Genomic DNA, 13,147 nt, shown 5'->3' with positions numbered 1-13,147 from the left:
CGTATTCATAAATATATAATTCACTTTAAACTAGGACACCTCATTTAAGACTTTTTGGCATCGGCTGATTTATTTATTTTTACATTTAAATTGTACAAATTAGATTATAAAGAGAAAACGGGAATGTTGCAAAATATCTAACAAAGAGCAACAGTAATAATTAGTAGTATTTGGTAATTGAAAATTCATCAATAAGGAAAAAAAATTGTAATAAAAGCCTACATGACTCAACATAAAGTATAACAACTAATTTGAGAGTTTCAAATCACACAAACATAACAACAAACTTAAATACTCGGCAATTAAAATAATTAATTTGCTGAAAACTCATTAAAATCAACCACAAAAACACAGGATAAAACAAATAAATATCTCTTAAAAAGTAGCAGCTATTTTCTCTTTTTGTATATGCACGCGAATAAATAAAAACAAAAGAGGAACATTTTATTAAATAATTAACAACTCGTAACTCCAGATCTTCATCTTGTGCTACATTTGGAGATATGCATTATACGATTCGAACTGCGATGCGTTTAGGAAACTCTGTTCCTGCAGTTTTGTAATGTACGGCGTTGACGACATTCCAAGTAGCGTTTCTTGAAACGCGTTTTGATTGTAAAACGTACCCGCTGTTTCGTCGTATACAGTTTGACCTTCCGACTGACCCGACCCCTCCCGCTGGCTTCCTCCTAGTGACGGTGGTGAGCATGGAGCGTTTGTGGTTGCGGTATCAGCCGCTGCGGCATCAAGAGAATCAGGGATGTTGACGGTGGTGATATCATGGATGCTTGATCGGCGTTTGTCTTTACCGCCGTTGACTTGCCTTATGAAATACTTTTGAGCGTGACTCGCGACTTGCGTAGGCGTCCGTGTGGTCACGAAGTTGCGAGCTATGTTTCTCCAGTCGCCTTTTCCATATTTTTTCAGACCCATCAGAAACTGTCTGCACATTCATCAAACCGTACGGAAATCAAACTAATTAGATACCAATCATCAATGTCATACAAGAAATAAATTTTGTTATTCTGTCAAAAGTACATTCTACCATAAATAATTTGAAATGGCGACAAGACTAATACTAACTAATTATATTATGTCCTGGTCAAAGAAATAATAAAAAATCATTTGCCTTGTTTTATACCAAAGTTTCATGTGCTATTATCTCCATGCCTAATGAGCAGCGTGCATGTCAAATAGTTAACCGCACCAAGACCCAATCAAATGCATACAAGAAAGAAGCAAACGACCGATGGGGTTTTATAAACTCGCTACATCAGAGAAAAAAACAAAATATATTCTCTTTAAAAAAGAAGAATAATTTTGATTTTATAAAGAAATACATGCATCTACTACGTTATAGTGGATGTGTGTTTAAGAGCATCTTTGACAGCATCCCATTTCTTTGTTCTATTTGAAATACAACTTTCTCCGGTTTTACTTATTACTTCGTTTTCACTTTAAAATAGAGTATTATTAGAATATTAAACTGTATTTTGAAAAAGAAAAGATTAATACATTGGAGATGTTGTAAGTTGTAACCCATACGTACCTAACATAGAGAAGCATTGAAAATGCAATTTGATTTGGTGGGTGACTGTATTGTCTTGATTAACTATGGAATATATGTATTTATTCGATCAGATATACGTATACGTATACATAAATATGTTTTCAAGATTAAGACGTACGTATATTATTTTTTTCTAAAGAAAGTGTCCAAATCTAGAGAAGAAAGCATTGACGTATAGAAAAGGAAAGTAGGTTTGTTACCTGTGTTCTTCTTCTGTCCATGGAACACCTTTCTTCCTTTCATGCTCCGCTGCTCTCGCGGCGGATCCTCTCTTTCCTCCCACGGCGGCGAAGTAATATCCGTTCATGTTAAACCCATTGTTTCCAGCATCGTATCCTCCCCAATCGAGCGTGAATGAATCAGAGGCGTAGCCAGGGATCGGGATAAGACCAGCTTCGATGTCGCTGACGTCTTCCTCAAGCTCTCTGTACTGTTTGATCACATCTCCGACTGTTTTGCCGGGGAGCATTGCTGCGATTTTGAACCATCTGTCGGGAGTGTCTTTGTCGTAAAAGGCTAAAGCGTTTTCGAACTTCTTGTTTTCTTCAGCTGTCCATTTGGTTTCTCTGTTCTCTTGGAACAACCAGTTTGATGATGTCTCTAAGTATGTTGCTGGTGACATGACTTCGGTTCCTCTGTTCATCTTCTAGTCTTTCGATCTTGTGCCTCTGAGCCTCTCTTTAATAACTCAAAGAGAGAGAGAAAGATTGGGACTTTAATCTATCAAAATGGCATCAAGAGAGATGATAAGCATCAAAGGTATGAGAATCTTAAGGACAAGAAGAAGAAAAAGATTCCATATGTTTGAGCTTTGTTGTCTGAACGATCAAACCCTTTTACCAAACCAGCTTTCTTATTGCTAGATCCGAATCCACAGAAAGATTAAAAGGACATTCGGAGGAACAAAAGTTACAAAACAGAGGAGGCCCATGAAGGAAGGAAAAGCAAAGGATCTTGAATTTATAAACTGACAAAAGAAAAGTGATGAGGTTAGAACAAATCTCACATGAGAGCAATGGAGAGAAACTCAGGTGGGTTCAGAAACTTGAAGCTGATAAAGTGAACAAAACCCAACCTTCTTCTTTCTCCCAATCTCTCAAGTTGAAAAGGGAAGAGAGAGAGAGAAAGAGAGAGATAAAGATGTATATGAAACAGGAATGATCTGAGAGTGAGAGGTGAGTTAAAAAGCTGTTGAGCTGTGATTGTCTGTCTATGAGTATATATTAGTGTCAAGATCTACGAGTTTTTTTTAACTTTTTATTTTTGTATTTCTTGATCACGTTAAGCTAGCTACTAATTAGGCTTCCCTTCGAAAATACTACTACTAAACGTTCTTGAGATAAATAAATAAAATTTACACACATTGAAAAATATTATAATTAGTAATTTTCAGTGATATGACAACTTTGTTACTATATTTCAAAATTATTTTAACTAAACTCCAATGTAATAGGATAAATTTAATGGTATATATCTAAACATGCGTGTAACGAATGATAATTTTCATAATTGTATATTTCATATAAGAATTATAAGAGTGCAATAAAACATATATCAAGTCAGCCCAAATAGAAACGGAATCAACACATGCTTAGTGTAACATATTTCTATAAGATAGTAACATTTCTTTAATTTTATTAGGTAAGTATTCCACATCAACATAGTACAATAAGCCATAGTATAATTAGATTGAAATTAAAAAGGTTTTATTTCAAAGTAAGATTAGTTAACATATCAAACATTCTTTTAATATGTATTTTCAGAGGACCTTTTTGATTCAATCAACCAATAAACACTCGTACTTGTATAGTTTGTGATAGGCTTTCCCATAAAAATAAGTAAAAGACATGTGTCGTCTTTGAATAGGTTTCACACGTGTTGTAGTCTCATTTGTATTCAATGAACTTTATTTATTTGTATGCTTTTCAAGGACCGTTGATTTAATCTTTTTCTGTTGTTGTTTTGCGGATGAAAATAATAATAATACTCCATGACTTAAGTACTTTTTTTTTTTTGACTTAAGTACTTAACTAATGGGAGAGGGTATTTGCGGCTCCAATGTTGCCTAATTATTGCCCAAAGACGTTTTGGTCGAGCCAATCACAGGAGCAACCCTCATTGGCTAGCAAGGTCGGTTCTTAGGGTACTTCCGTAATTTCGACTATCATGTTGACATTTAACCTTTTGAGCACATGAGTTGTTTTGTTTGTATTTATATCGAGATGCTTTTTTATTTTATTTTGTGGGTAAATAATTATTTGGTGACTTTAAAAAGCTTAGCATACTTTTGGACCACAATTTCGATAACAAAGAAAATTGGAGAATGTGTTTAATTAAGTGTATATATTTTATAAAAAATTAGCATGCTAGGAAATGGGGAAACAGCATATTCTGCCACAAACTATGCTTATCTACGAAGATATGTACAAATCTGAATCAGTAATCTAATATTGCTAATAAACTAAATAACAACGCAGTGGTCATTACTTTGTTAGTCAAGATCGAAAAATCAATTTCTGGATGCTTTTTGTAGCCATTACAAAATTTATGTGGTGATTATGTATTTGGAAGATTACCGTTAGTTTCAGTATGAAATATTTTGGTTTAGAAAGTAATTGCATGATTTGACCCCAAAAAAAAAAAAAGTAATTGCATGAGAAATGGCAATAATTCTTTTAAGGCCCTACTATTTGCTAAACTAATCTTGGAAAACTATCAGTGAAGATATTTTACAAACAATGATGATACCTTGCTTAGTTTCTTGGTCTAACCACAACCAATTTAGTAACACCAAGGAAGTTATCAAATAGAATAGTAAATGTGTTAATGTCATAATTGCGTGTCTTAAGATAACAAGCTCGTAAAATGAAGTTTAGCTAGAGATCGAACTTCAATTAGTCATGACAGTATTCTAACATCTAAAAGTCCAAATATAATGGTAAATCAATTAAGGTCTATGAAATAATTAAGGATGTATCCTAATTTACTAGAAGATTATTCTAAAAAAAATCAAATTAGCCTTTTTAAGATTTTTTATTTCCATTTTGAATTAGAGTTCCCTTACAAAAACTTTGCAACGAGCTGATGGGTGTTGGCTGTGAGTGCTCTACATAAGTATAATTCTCTCTAAAGCAATAAAATCAAAGCAATTAAGTTTTATTAATAAAAACTAAAGTTAGAGTCCAAAATCTTTAAAAAGAAATATAATGGCTCTAGAAATCAATTTTTCTACAGCTTTAGGTTTAGTGTTTTTAAAACTTTGAAATAAACCTACAGCAATAAAATTTAAAGTTAAAGCCACAAAATCTACGGCTTAAATTTTAAAGCAAAAAATCTAAAGCTACAGCCTCTACCAATCAACCCTAGCTAATTTCATTAGGTTTGATGTTACATATGATTTCATTTTACTCTGGTTTGGGTTCTACTTTGTTTAAGATAGCTTAAAATATGTATAATCGTTAACGAATCCTATTCAAATAGTGAATAATCGCATTGTCCAGACCATCAGCTACTTAAGTAAGTCCCAACATAAAGAACATAAGAAAATTTGCCAGCATAGAAGATTGTGGAAAGCTACTCTCCATTGTACGGTATACACTGATATTTTAAAAGTTTATAACTATTCGTTCATGTAACTAACAAAAAAGAACTTCTAGAAAAAAAACGTATTATTATCCTTTGTTTCATCCATTTGGAAATGATCCATATTTACAGTATTCATACATGTTAATAAATATATTAAAAATATGATTAAAAATATATTATTTTATAATTAAAATTTTCAAAAAATTTAACCAATAAAATTTAATAATATATTATTAAATTTTTTGAGATTTACAATTTACCTTTGTTATCTAATAAAAATATATTAAAATAGAAATGTATCTTTCAAAAAAAATATCTAAAAGATAGATCATTTTAAAGCTGATGAATAATTTTATTTTATTTATGCCTCAAGACTTTATATAAATTTAGAATATACTAATCATATTTTAAAGATTTATATGATAAAAACCTCTTCGGAAAATATTTATTTTTTTGTATTTTACGGATAAATTATTTTATTTTATTTATGCCTTAAGACTTTAATTCTAGCTCATAACTTCGAATTATGAGACAATTAATAATAACAATTTTATTTTATTTATATGTATTTGTTATTATTAAAACTAAACTGTAATTTTTCCGCAGTTGTTTCACCTTGAATATTATCCACTGCGTTTTGTGTTGGTGATTGACTGATTGTAGATATGATACTACAGTTTGTAGTAAACCATGTAAACAAAAACAACAATCAAATTCATAGTAAATCGAATTTAATTATACTAAGTATAAAATACGTGTTTAGGAATAATGATTATAGTCTAATAATATCACCTTAGTTTCTCTCAGTTAAATATTTTAAATAAAATTTATATCTGTTAACCAAACTATCTTATAGGATGAAAACAAGAGTGTTGTTATAAGTCAAACTCTATCATTACTAAAAGTTCAATAAATGTTTTTGCAACTCCTTCAGAACACTTTAATTGTCAATCAGATTTGTTTTAGGCTAATTGGATTATATTCATCTAGAAGTTATTTGATGAGATGATGATTTTTGTTTCAAAATACAAAAGTAAAAACAACAATAATGATACTAATAATATTTCTTTACGTTTTTGGAATTAATTGAACTTTAAATCTCGAGATGGCCTTACAAGATTTGGGAGTTTTTTGAAATGATAATTTTTTTTTGAGAGTTTCTTCTATATATTCTTCTATTTAGAGCTGGAAATTTTAATCATTGCCCGCGGGCTCCGCCCCGTTTGACCCGTCGCGGGGCGGGTGCGGGTCGAACCATTTGAAATTTTTAAATCGCGGGTGTGGGTCGAGATTTTTTTGAGCGGGGCGGGTGCGGGTCAGCCGAATTTGAATCGCGGGTACCCGCCAACCCGCAAATTAAAAAAAAAAAAAATTTTGAATAAAATAACTATTTTTAATATAATTAATATTACCCGCGGGTTTGACGAGTTACCCGCGGGTTTTGGCGGGGCGGTGCGGATATAAAAGTTTTTGTTTGCGGGTTATGCGGGTCGAGTTTTTGAATCGAAAAAATGATTCGACCCGCGGCGGGTCGGGGCGGGTCGGGGCGGGTTGACCCGCGAACCCAGCACTACTTCTATTGCCTTACTTCATGTGTTAAACAGAGGAATATCGACTAAAATCCATGTGCATTTAAACTTTGGATGACCATATCCATATCTTAGACCTAGTTGTGTATTAAATAATGGACAAACTTAAAAAATCTACATTATTCGATTGTTTGAAGAAAATATATATATTTTTGTTTTGAACACATAAAATATTTTATTTAAGCTGGATCTAATTACTGGTCGCCAACTAGCTTATTTGCCTACGCATGGTTCATACAATCTTATATATTAAAACCGAAGTTACAACTTTGATTCATGTGTAATTTTTTAAAAATGGATTTAATGTTGGATTTAATGGACTTTATTCCTAGAAAGTCATGTTACATTTAATCTTTAATATTATCATTTAAATTTTGGGTCTATCAGAAATTTTTATTGGGCTATCAATAATTGAATTTCCTTTGAATATGACAATAAAACAATATTTTACTAATCCTTATATATATATTTACTATTTTAATAATGAAATAATAATCCGAAAATAAATATATAGAAGAAGATACAAATACATGTGAAAGTTTGAAATAATCTATTCAATGAAAAAAATATAACGTAAACTTATTATGTTTTAAAAATTGATAGATACATATATATTATAATATATACCAATTTAGAATTGAAAACAAAATGTTTATATAAAATCAAATGAAAACAAAAACCCGCGCAACAAAATCCGCGCGGTTGCGCGGGTCGAGATCTAGTGTTTGATTAAAATATTATTCACGTCCAAGTAATTATTTTAAATAAAAATGTTTCCTTTTCCTTTTTATTTGTTTGTATGTTTTATTTCGTATAAATCATTGGTTTGTCATTTTTCATAATAAATAATTCATTTAAATTAAATTTGTAAATAACTGTGATATTAATATATGAAGATATATTTTACAATACAACCACATGCTCAACAAATTAAAATATTTAAGAAAACATGTATTCAACATAAATTTATCAAGAACTTACAATAGAGAGCGATTTCTACAGTCATGTATCTATCTATCTATATATATAAACTAGACTTTGTTCTCTTCTTATAACATGTGGAAGAGGAGTTTGTTGACATGTGGAAGAGGTTTTTGTTGACATGTGTCCACTTGTTTTTTCTTTTTGTATTTTAAATCCTTTTTCTTTTAGATTATTACAATTTGTCCCATCACTTTCAAATTGTGCATTATCTAATCTTTCTCACATTAAGTATCATTATTGTTTGAGAATCTATTTTATTGGTCACTAAAATTTCAAAAAATAAGTAAAATAATATAAATATATTTTAAATATTTAATTTATTCACAACTAAAAATAACGTAAACTTTCATCATTTTATTATTTTTACTATTTTCTATTATTTCTTTTATAAATTATATATTTATTTTACTATTAAAGTTATAAAATAACCAAACTAAAAATAAGAAACTAGAGCACACCACAAAATTTAAACCTAAAACCTCCATTATCACTGGGAAAACAAAATAGCTTAGTAACACTAATTCAATAGAGGTCAAGAGCTGAAAGAAGATCAAGAACGAAGACTAACTTACCTCATTGTACCATAAAGTGTACAAAAAAAGGATAGAAAGATAAAATCTAAAACAAAGCAATCCCCCGAACAAAAATAAGTGCGATCAAGCACCAACGCAAAGAACCAAGAAAGCGGATCAGAGGAAGAATAATAATCGGAAGGCCAAAGTCACCAAGAAGCAGAAAGATACATGCCTAAAGTACTAGAAGCACAACCACTAGCAAAAAAGGTAAAAAAAACACCTCACAAACTAAACAAGACAGCCAAGGCGCTCATGCAAGTGAAGAAACACAAAGCTCTGGATAGAAGGGACCAAAGCTCCAAGAAACTAACTCCGCACACCTATACCAAATGAAACATGGGAAGAAGAAACAACATGAAGAATGGATAATAGAAACCAACCACCGCGAAATCAGAGAATAAGCTTGAGACCAGAAATAACCTTCAAAGCCCACATAGCATACACACGAACGAAAACATTATCCAAACCTGGAATGGTAAGCATGGTGAAAGGGAGAGCTACAAAAGATGAGAGCAGCAATGAAAGCTGCAACGAGATGAGAAAACAGAGAGGGAAAGGGAGACAAAACAAAATCAGCAAACTGTGGAGTTGTGCTTGAGCTATGAAAGAGAGCATAGAAGTCAGATCCCCAAAAACTAGATCTTGAAAACCAAGACGAGCAAGGACTATTGACGGTAAGCCAACGACGAGGAAGACAACATCAAACACGACTAAAATCTGACCAAACCCAAGGAGATGCAGTTCCTAACATCAGCTGAAATATAAGGAAGAAGAGGAGCAACCAATATTAACTGGAAAAGCCTACAACGTTGTGAGAAACAACCACACAACTGGGAACTCATAAAGTCGATTTACAACAAATTCCGTATAATCTCACAGACGAAGAAGGCGAGGGAGAACAAGAGCAGGAGGTGAGTATTTTTCCGGTGATGGTGAGAAGCACCGCACACTAGAAAGGCAAACGAAAAACAGAGATGGTGACGGCTCAAAGTCAAAATATGGGGAGAGGAAAAACACATCTTAAAAGTTATAAGGTTCAAATATGAAAAAAATAAAATGCAATTTTGACGTTGAAACCATTAATCTTAAAATCGACAAATGCCTAAATGCAAAGTTATTGAAATTCAATATGCTTTTACATTAAAAACACTAAATAATATTCTTAACAAATAAAAACGACCACAAAATTACATTATCCAAAAAGTCATACTCTTAATAACAATAAAATAAAATAATTGTGGACTATCTAATATTTTTTGCACTAACTATTATTATATGAAGTTTGATAATCTATATTATTGTACACTAAAATTCAAGATGAATAAAGAAATAAATAAAATAATAGAAATATATTTTAAATATTTAATTTATTCACAACTAATGATAACATAAATTTTTATTATTTTATAATTTTACTATTTTATTTACAAATTATATATTTATTTTATTCTAGAGTGAATTTATTTAGTAAACTTATTTACATAAAATACAAAACATAGGTATTGTGAAATTGTAACTAATAATTGCTAGGTTTTGGACGAAACAAATACTAAAAAACCATATTGATATTTCATATTATATTATTAACCATCCATTCTTCGGTTTGCATTATATTTACATTTGACTTATTTAAAAAAATTAATATTATTTAAATATGATTTAAATCTAATAATATCAACTTTACAAAACGACCAATTTAGTGAATTCGTAATTGTAGCATTTATTGATAGTGTACGATACCACCTTTAATAAAAATGACATTAAAATGGCAAAATGGCACCCATAAAAATAAAATAAAAACATTTTTCAAATAAAATAATTATCAATAATTCCGCGCGTAGCGCGGACACCCCCTAGTGCTAAATAAAGATATAACTAATTTCACAACAATCTCACATTGGAAACATGAAAACTCATGATAAAAATATGTAAGTGATATCATGCATTATTGCAATTTTAATAAAGTCTAATTGTGATATCATGCATTATTGCAATTAATTTTGATAAACATGGACTTGCCACCATTTCATACACCGCCAAACTGTCAGAAATCGGAATTTAAATGGATTTCCCAAAGAGAAATTAGGACACACACCAAAGAACTTACGAGTATTTAGCGATTTGCCAAATTTCACTGTTTGCCTTTTGATTGTGTAATTTATGGACTATTCTATCCCTATGTTGGATAGTGTCAAAACCTACGGCTACATGTAGACAAAATCGAGTAAAAAGATCTCATAAGATCTTTACAAATTTCATTGTTTTCTTAAAAAAACTTTGAAATTCAAAATTTTTTCCTATCTTCTTCCTCTTTCATCTCTATACTTCTAGTTAAACCCCGACCATTTCATCTTTACTAATAATTTTGGCACTCAATTTCTTCTGATTAGAAACATGGATTACAATTGTCTATCCTCTGAAAATGGAAGGAATTGACGAGGTAGCACCACCGTCCGCTACCGGAGAAGATTTTTCCATGGAGAAGAAACAGTGGGTGTTAGGGCAACACCGTACCAGAAACCTTGTCGTATTAGACAAATACTTTAACGCTCTTGACGTCGATAATTTATGTGTTTCCCCCTTTGGTAAATTGGTCAAAATTTCCGAGAAGCTGTCAAAAGCATTAGATAAAAGTATTCTTGGAGAGGAAGTGGAGGAAGATGAGATGTTAATGGTGTTACAAATCACCATTATCTGCCTTTCTGGTAAACTAGCCTTCAAGTGATGAGCTTGTCCACATGCTTACACAACTGCACAACTTTTTGGCCTAATGTTTTTGCACCAAACCTAAGCGAAATTCATGTTTTTCTACAATCTACTTTTTACTAAACGCATGTGAATTTAATTGGTGTATTGCAGATTGTTCCCAAGCTTGATACCAATAACTGTGGTAATGCCAACAATGGAATCAAAGAAACCATAGAGGACCTTTCCTTGAGGATCTCTCGCTAAAGTCAAGCCAAGCCGAGGAACCTGCAACATATCTGTTTCAATAATTAAATTAATTATTACCAGCTCGTAAAATTGTTAACCGTAAACTTTATTTAATTGATAGTCAGAACATTTCGTGTACCATAACATTGAATTCTGGATAATTGAAAGTTAGGTTTCTCATTACCACTAACAAGCTATCAAACAAGTTACACATACAACTACAAAATTAACAAGCAATCTTATATCATAGACTGTAGGAGGTTTATGGTTTCGATTTATGGTCAACACTATAGAATGTAAGGGTATGATAATTTATAGCTAATCTTATTGTTGATATGTTCATTAATTGTGTTAGCCATCCAAAATGTTGTAGCTATCCAAGAGGAAAGTTGGACATCTAATAATTGACTTATATTTCTTCTCCATCTACTAGGTTTTAGGGTTAATGAAATGTTCATGGATAGTCAAAAAATGTTGTAACTATCCAAGAGGAAAATTTGACATCTAATAATTTGATCACTTACATGTCTTCTCCATATTTGTGCACATATTTTTTTCAATCTTCTTGAGTTCTTGTATTGTGTGAAAATCACTTAGTCTGACCGGTTGTATTGTCACATGAAATACATATATACAACTAAACTTGTACATATTAAGTTAATATGTTACGTACACGGTTACAAGAAAGTTTAACCATGCAGAACAATCTCAGACCACACTAAAATCTCTAATAACCATCTTCCCAAACCCAAGAAAACAACAGTAACTGATGTCCACCCACCATCAACGGTTACAAAAAGTTTTAGCCTCCCAAAAACAAACTAAACCCAAGTTAAATTTTACAATAATGGTCTTCCACGATCCGAAAACATTGGTGGATTGGCATTGGTAGACAGCTCAAGTTTGGATAGTTAGAAGTCCAATCCCTACAGAGAATAAGAAAAAGAAATGCAATGAACATAACTTACAATATGTAAGTTTTTTTAGGTAAATAACGCATAACAAAATTTTTCCTTCTAAATTTATATTTTCATGGATATTTTTTTATTAACTGTCCAATAGTATCACTTAGATAATAGATACCAATCGCACCGCCTTTGACGTACCAATCTACCAACCTCCTGAGATCAAAAGAAAATTAATACAATTAGGTTTTATGAATATCTTATAGTGTCACCATACTTCTTAAGTTTTGAACAAACTAAAAGGCTATACTACTATGCGAAAGAACATATATTACATAGTACAAAAGTAAGAGAAATCATTCTATTCTTTGTAGATGCAAACATATACACCAATAATTATCCTTCACCATGTATGTAATGCAACCCCAGTCACCAATAAATATACATAGGTAAATTGTCAAAACTATTGTTCAGCTAATATATATTGTACTTGGTTTAAAAAAATTGTTATCTGGCTACTATTATATTTACACTTCTAACTAATTATTTCACACTAACAAAAAAGATTACCTCCTTGGCTTTGTGGTTAATTTCCCCCACCATCGTTTCACATTCCAAGGTTTGATTTATAGCCCTATCTCGGTAAGAATATGAGGTATGAATCCGGCTCATGTTGACCCTGCAACAACAAACTCATACACACCCACACACAAAGGGGGAAATATTAGTTCTAAGATCAAATTACGCCATTGACACACGTTGAGGAGCATATAAGTAATTTGAGAAGGAGATTCTCTAGGTCATTGTTTACCATATTCTAATAGATATCAGTTGACATAGAAGATCCAACCCACCATAACTTCCCAGTTCCATCACGTGAGGAAGAAGAAGATTTCAATTAAAGAGATGTATATAAATTTACCCAAAGCTTGAAGCTTTTGCCTTTTGCTAGAACCAGTGGGTCATCCTCTCAACTTATTGACAGTAGGTGAGGTTCCCCCTTCA

General features: G+C 31.6%; 1 protein-coding gene across 1 annotated transcript; it reads right to left on the bottom strand.

Moving 5' to 3' along the window:
- Positions 1-423: 423 nt before the first annotated feature.
- Positions 424-2,744, bottom strand: LOC106337395 (transcription factor DIVARICATA-like). Its single transcript, XM_013776492.1, has 3 exons — positions 2,577-2,744; positions 1,771-2,290; positions 424-943 (listed from the first exon to the last, which is right to left on the bottom strand). The coding sequence occupies exons 2-3, from the start codon at positions 2,211-2,213 to the stop codon at positions 490-492; spliced, it is 897 nt and encodes a 298-aa protein (XP_013631946.1). The 5' UTR covers positions 2,214-2,290; positions 2,577-2,744; the 3' UTR covers positions 424-489.
- Between the last annotated feature and the right edge of the window lie 10,403 nt (positions 2,745-13,147).

This window comes from Brassica oleracea, chromosome C4 (assembly GCF_000695525.1).
Source record: "Brassica oleracea var. oleracea cultivar TO1000 chromosome C4, BOL, whole genome shotgun sequence".
NCBI lineage: Eukaryota > Viridiplantae > Streptophyta > Magnoliopsida > Brassicales > Brassicaceae > Brassica > Brassica oleracea.
The sequence above is the reverse complement of the archived record's forward strand: the minus strand, read 5'-3'. Positions and strand labels throughout refer to the sequence as shown.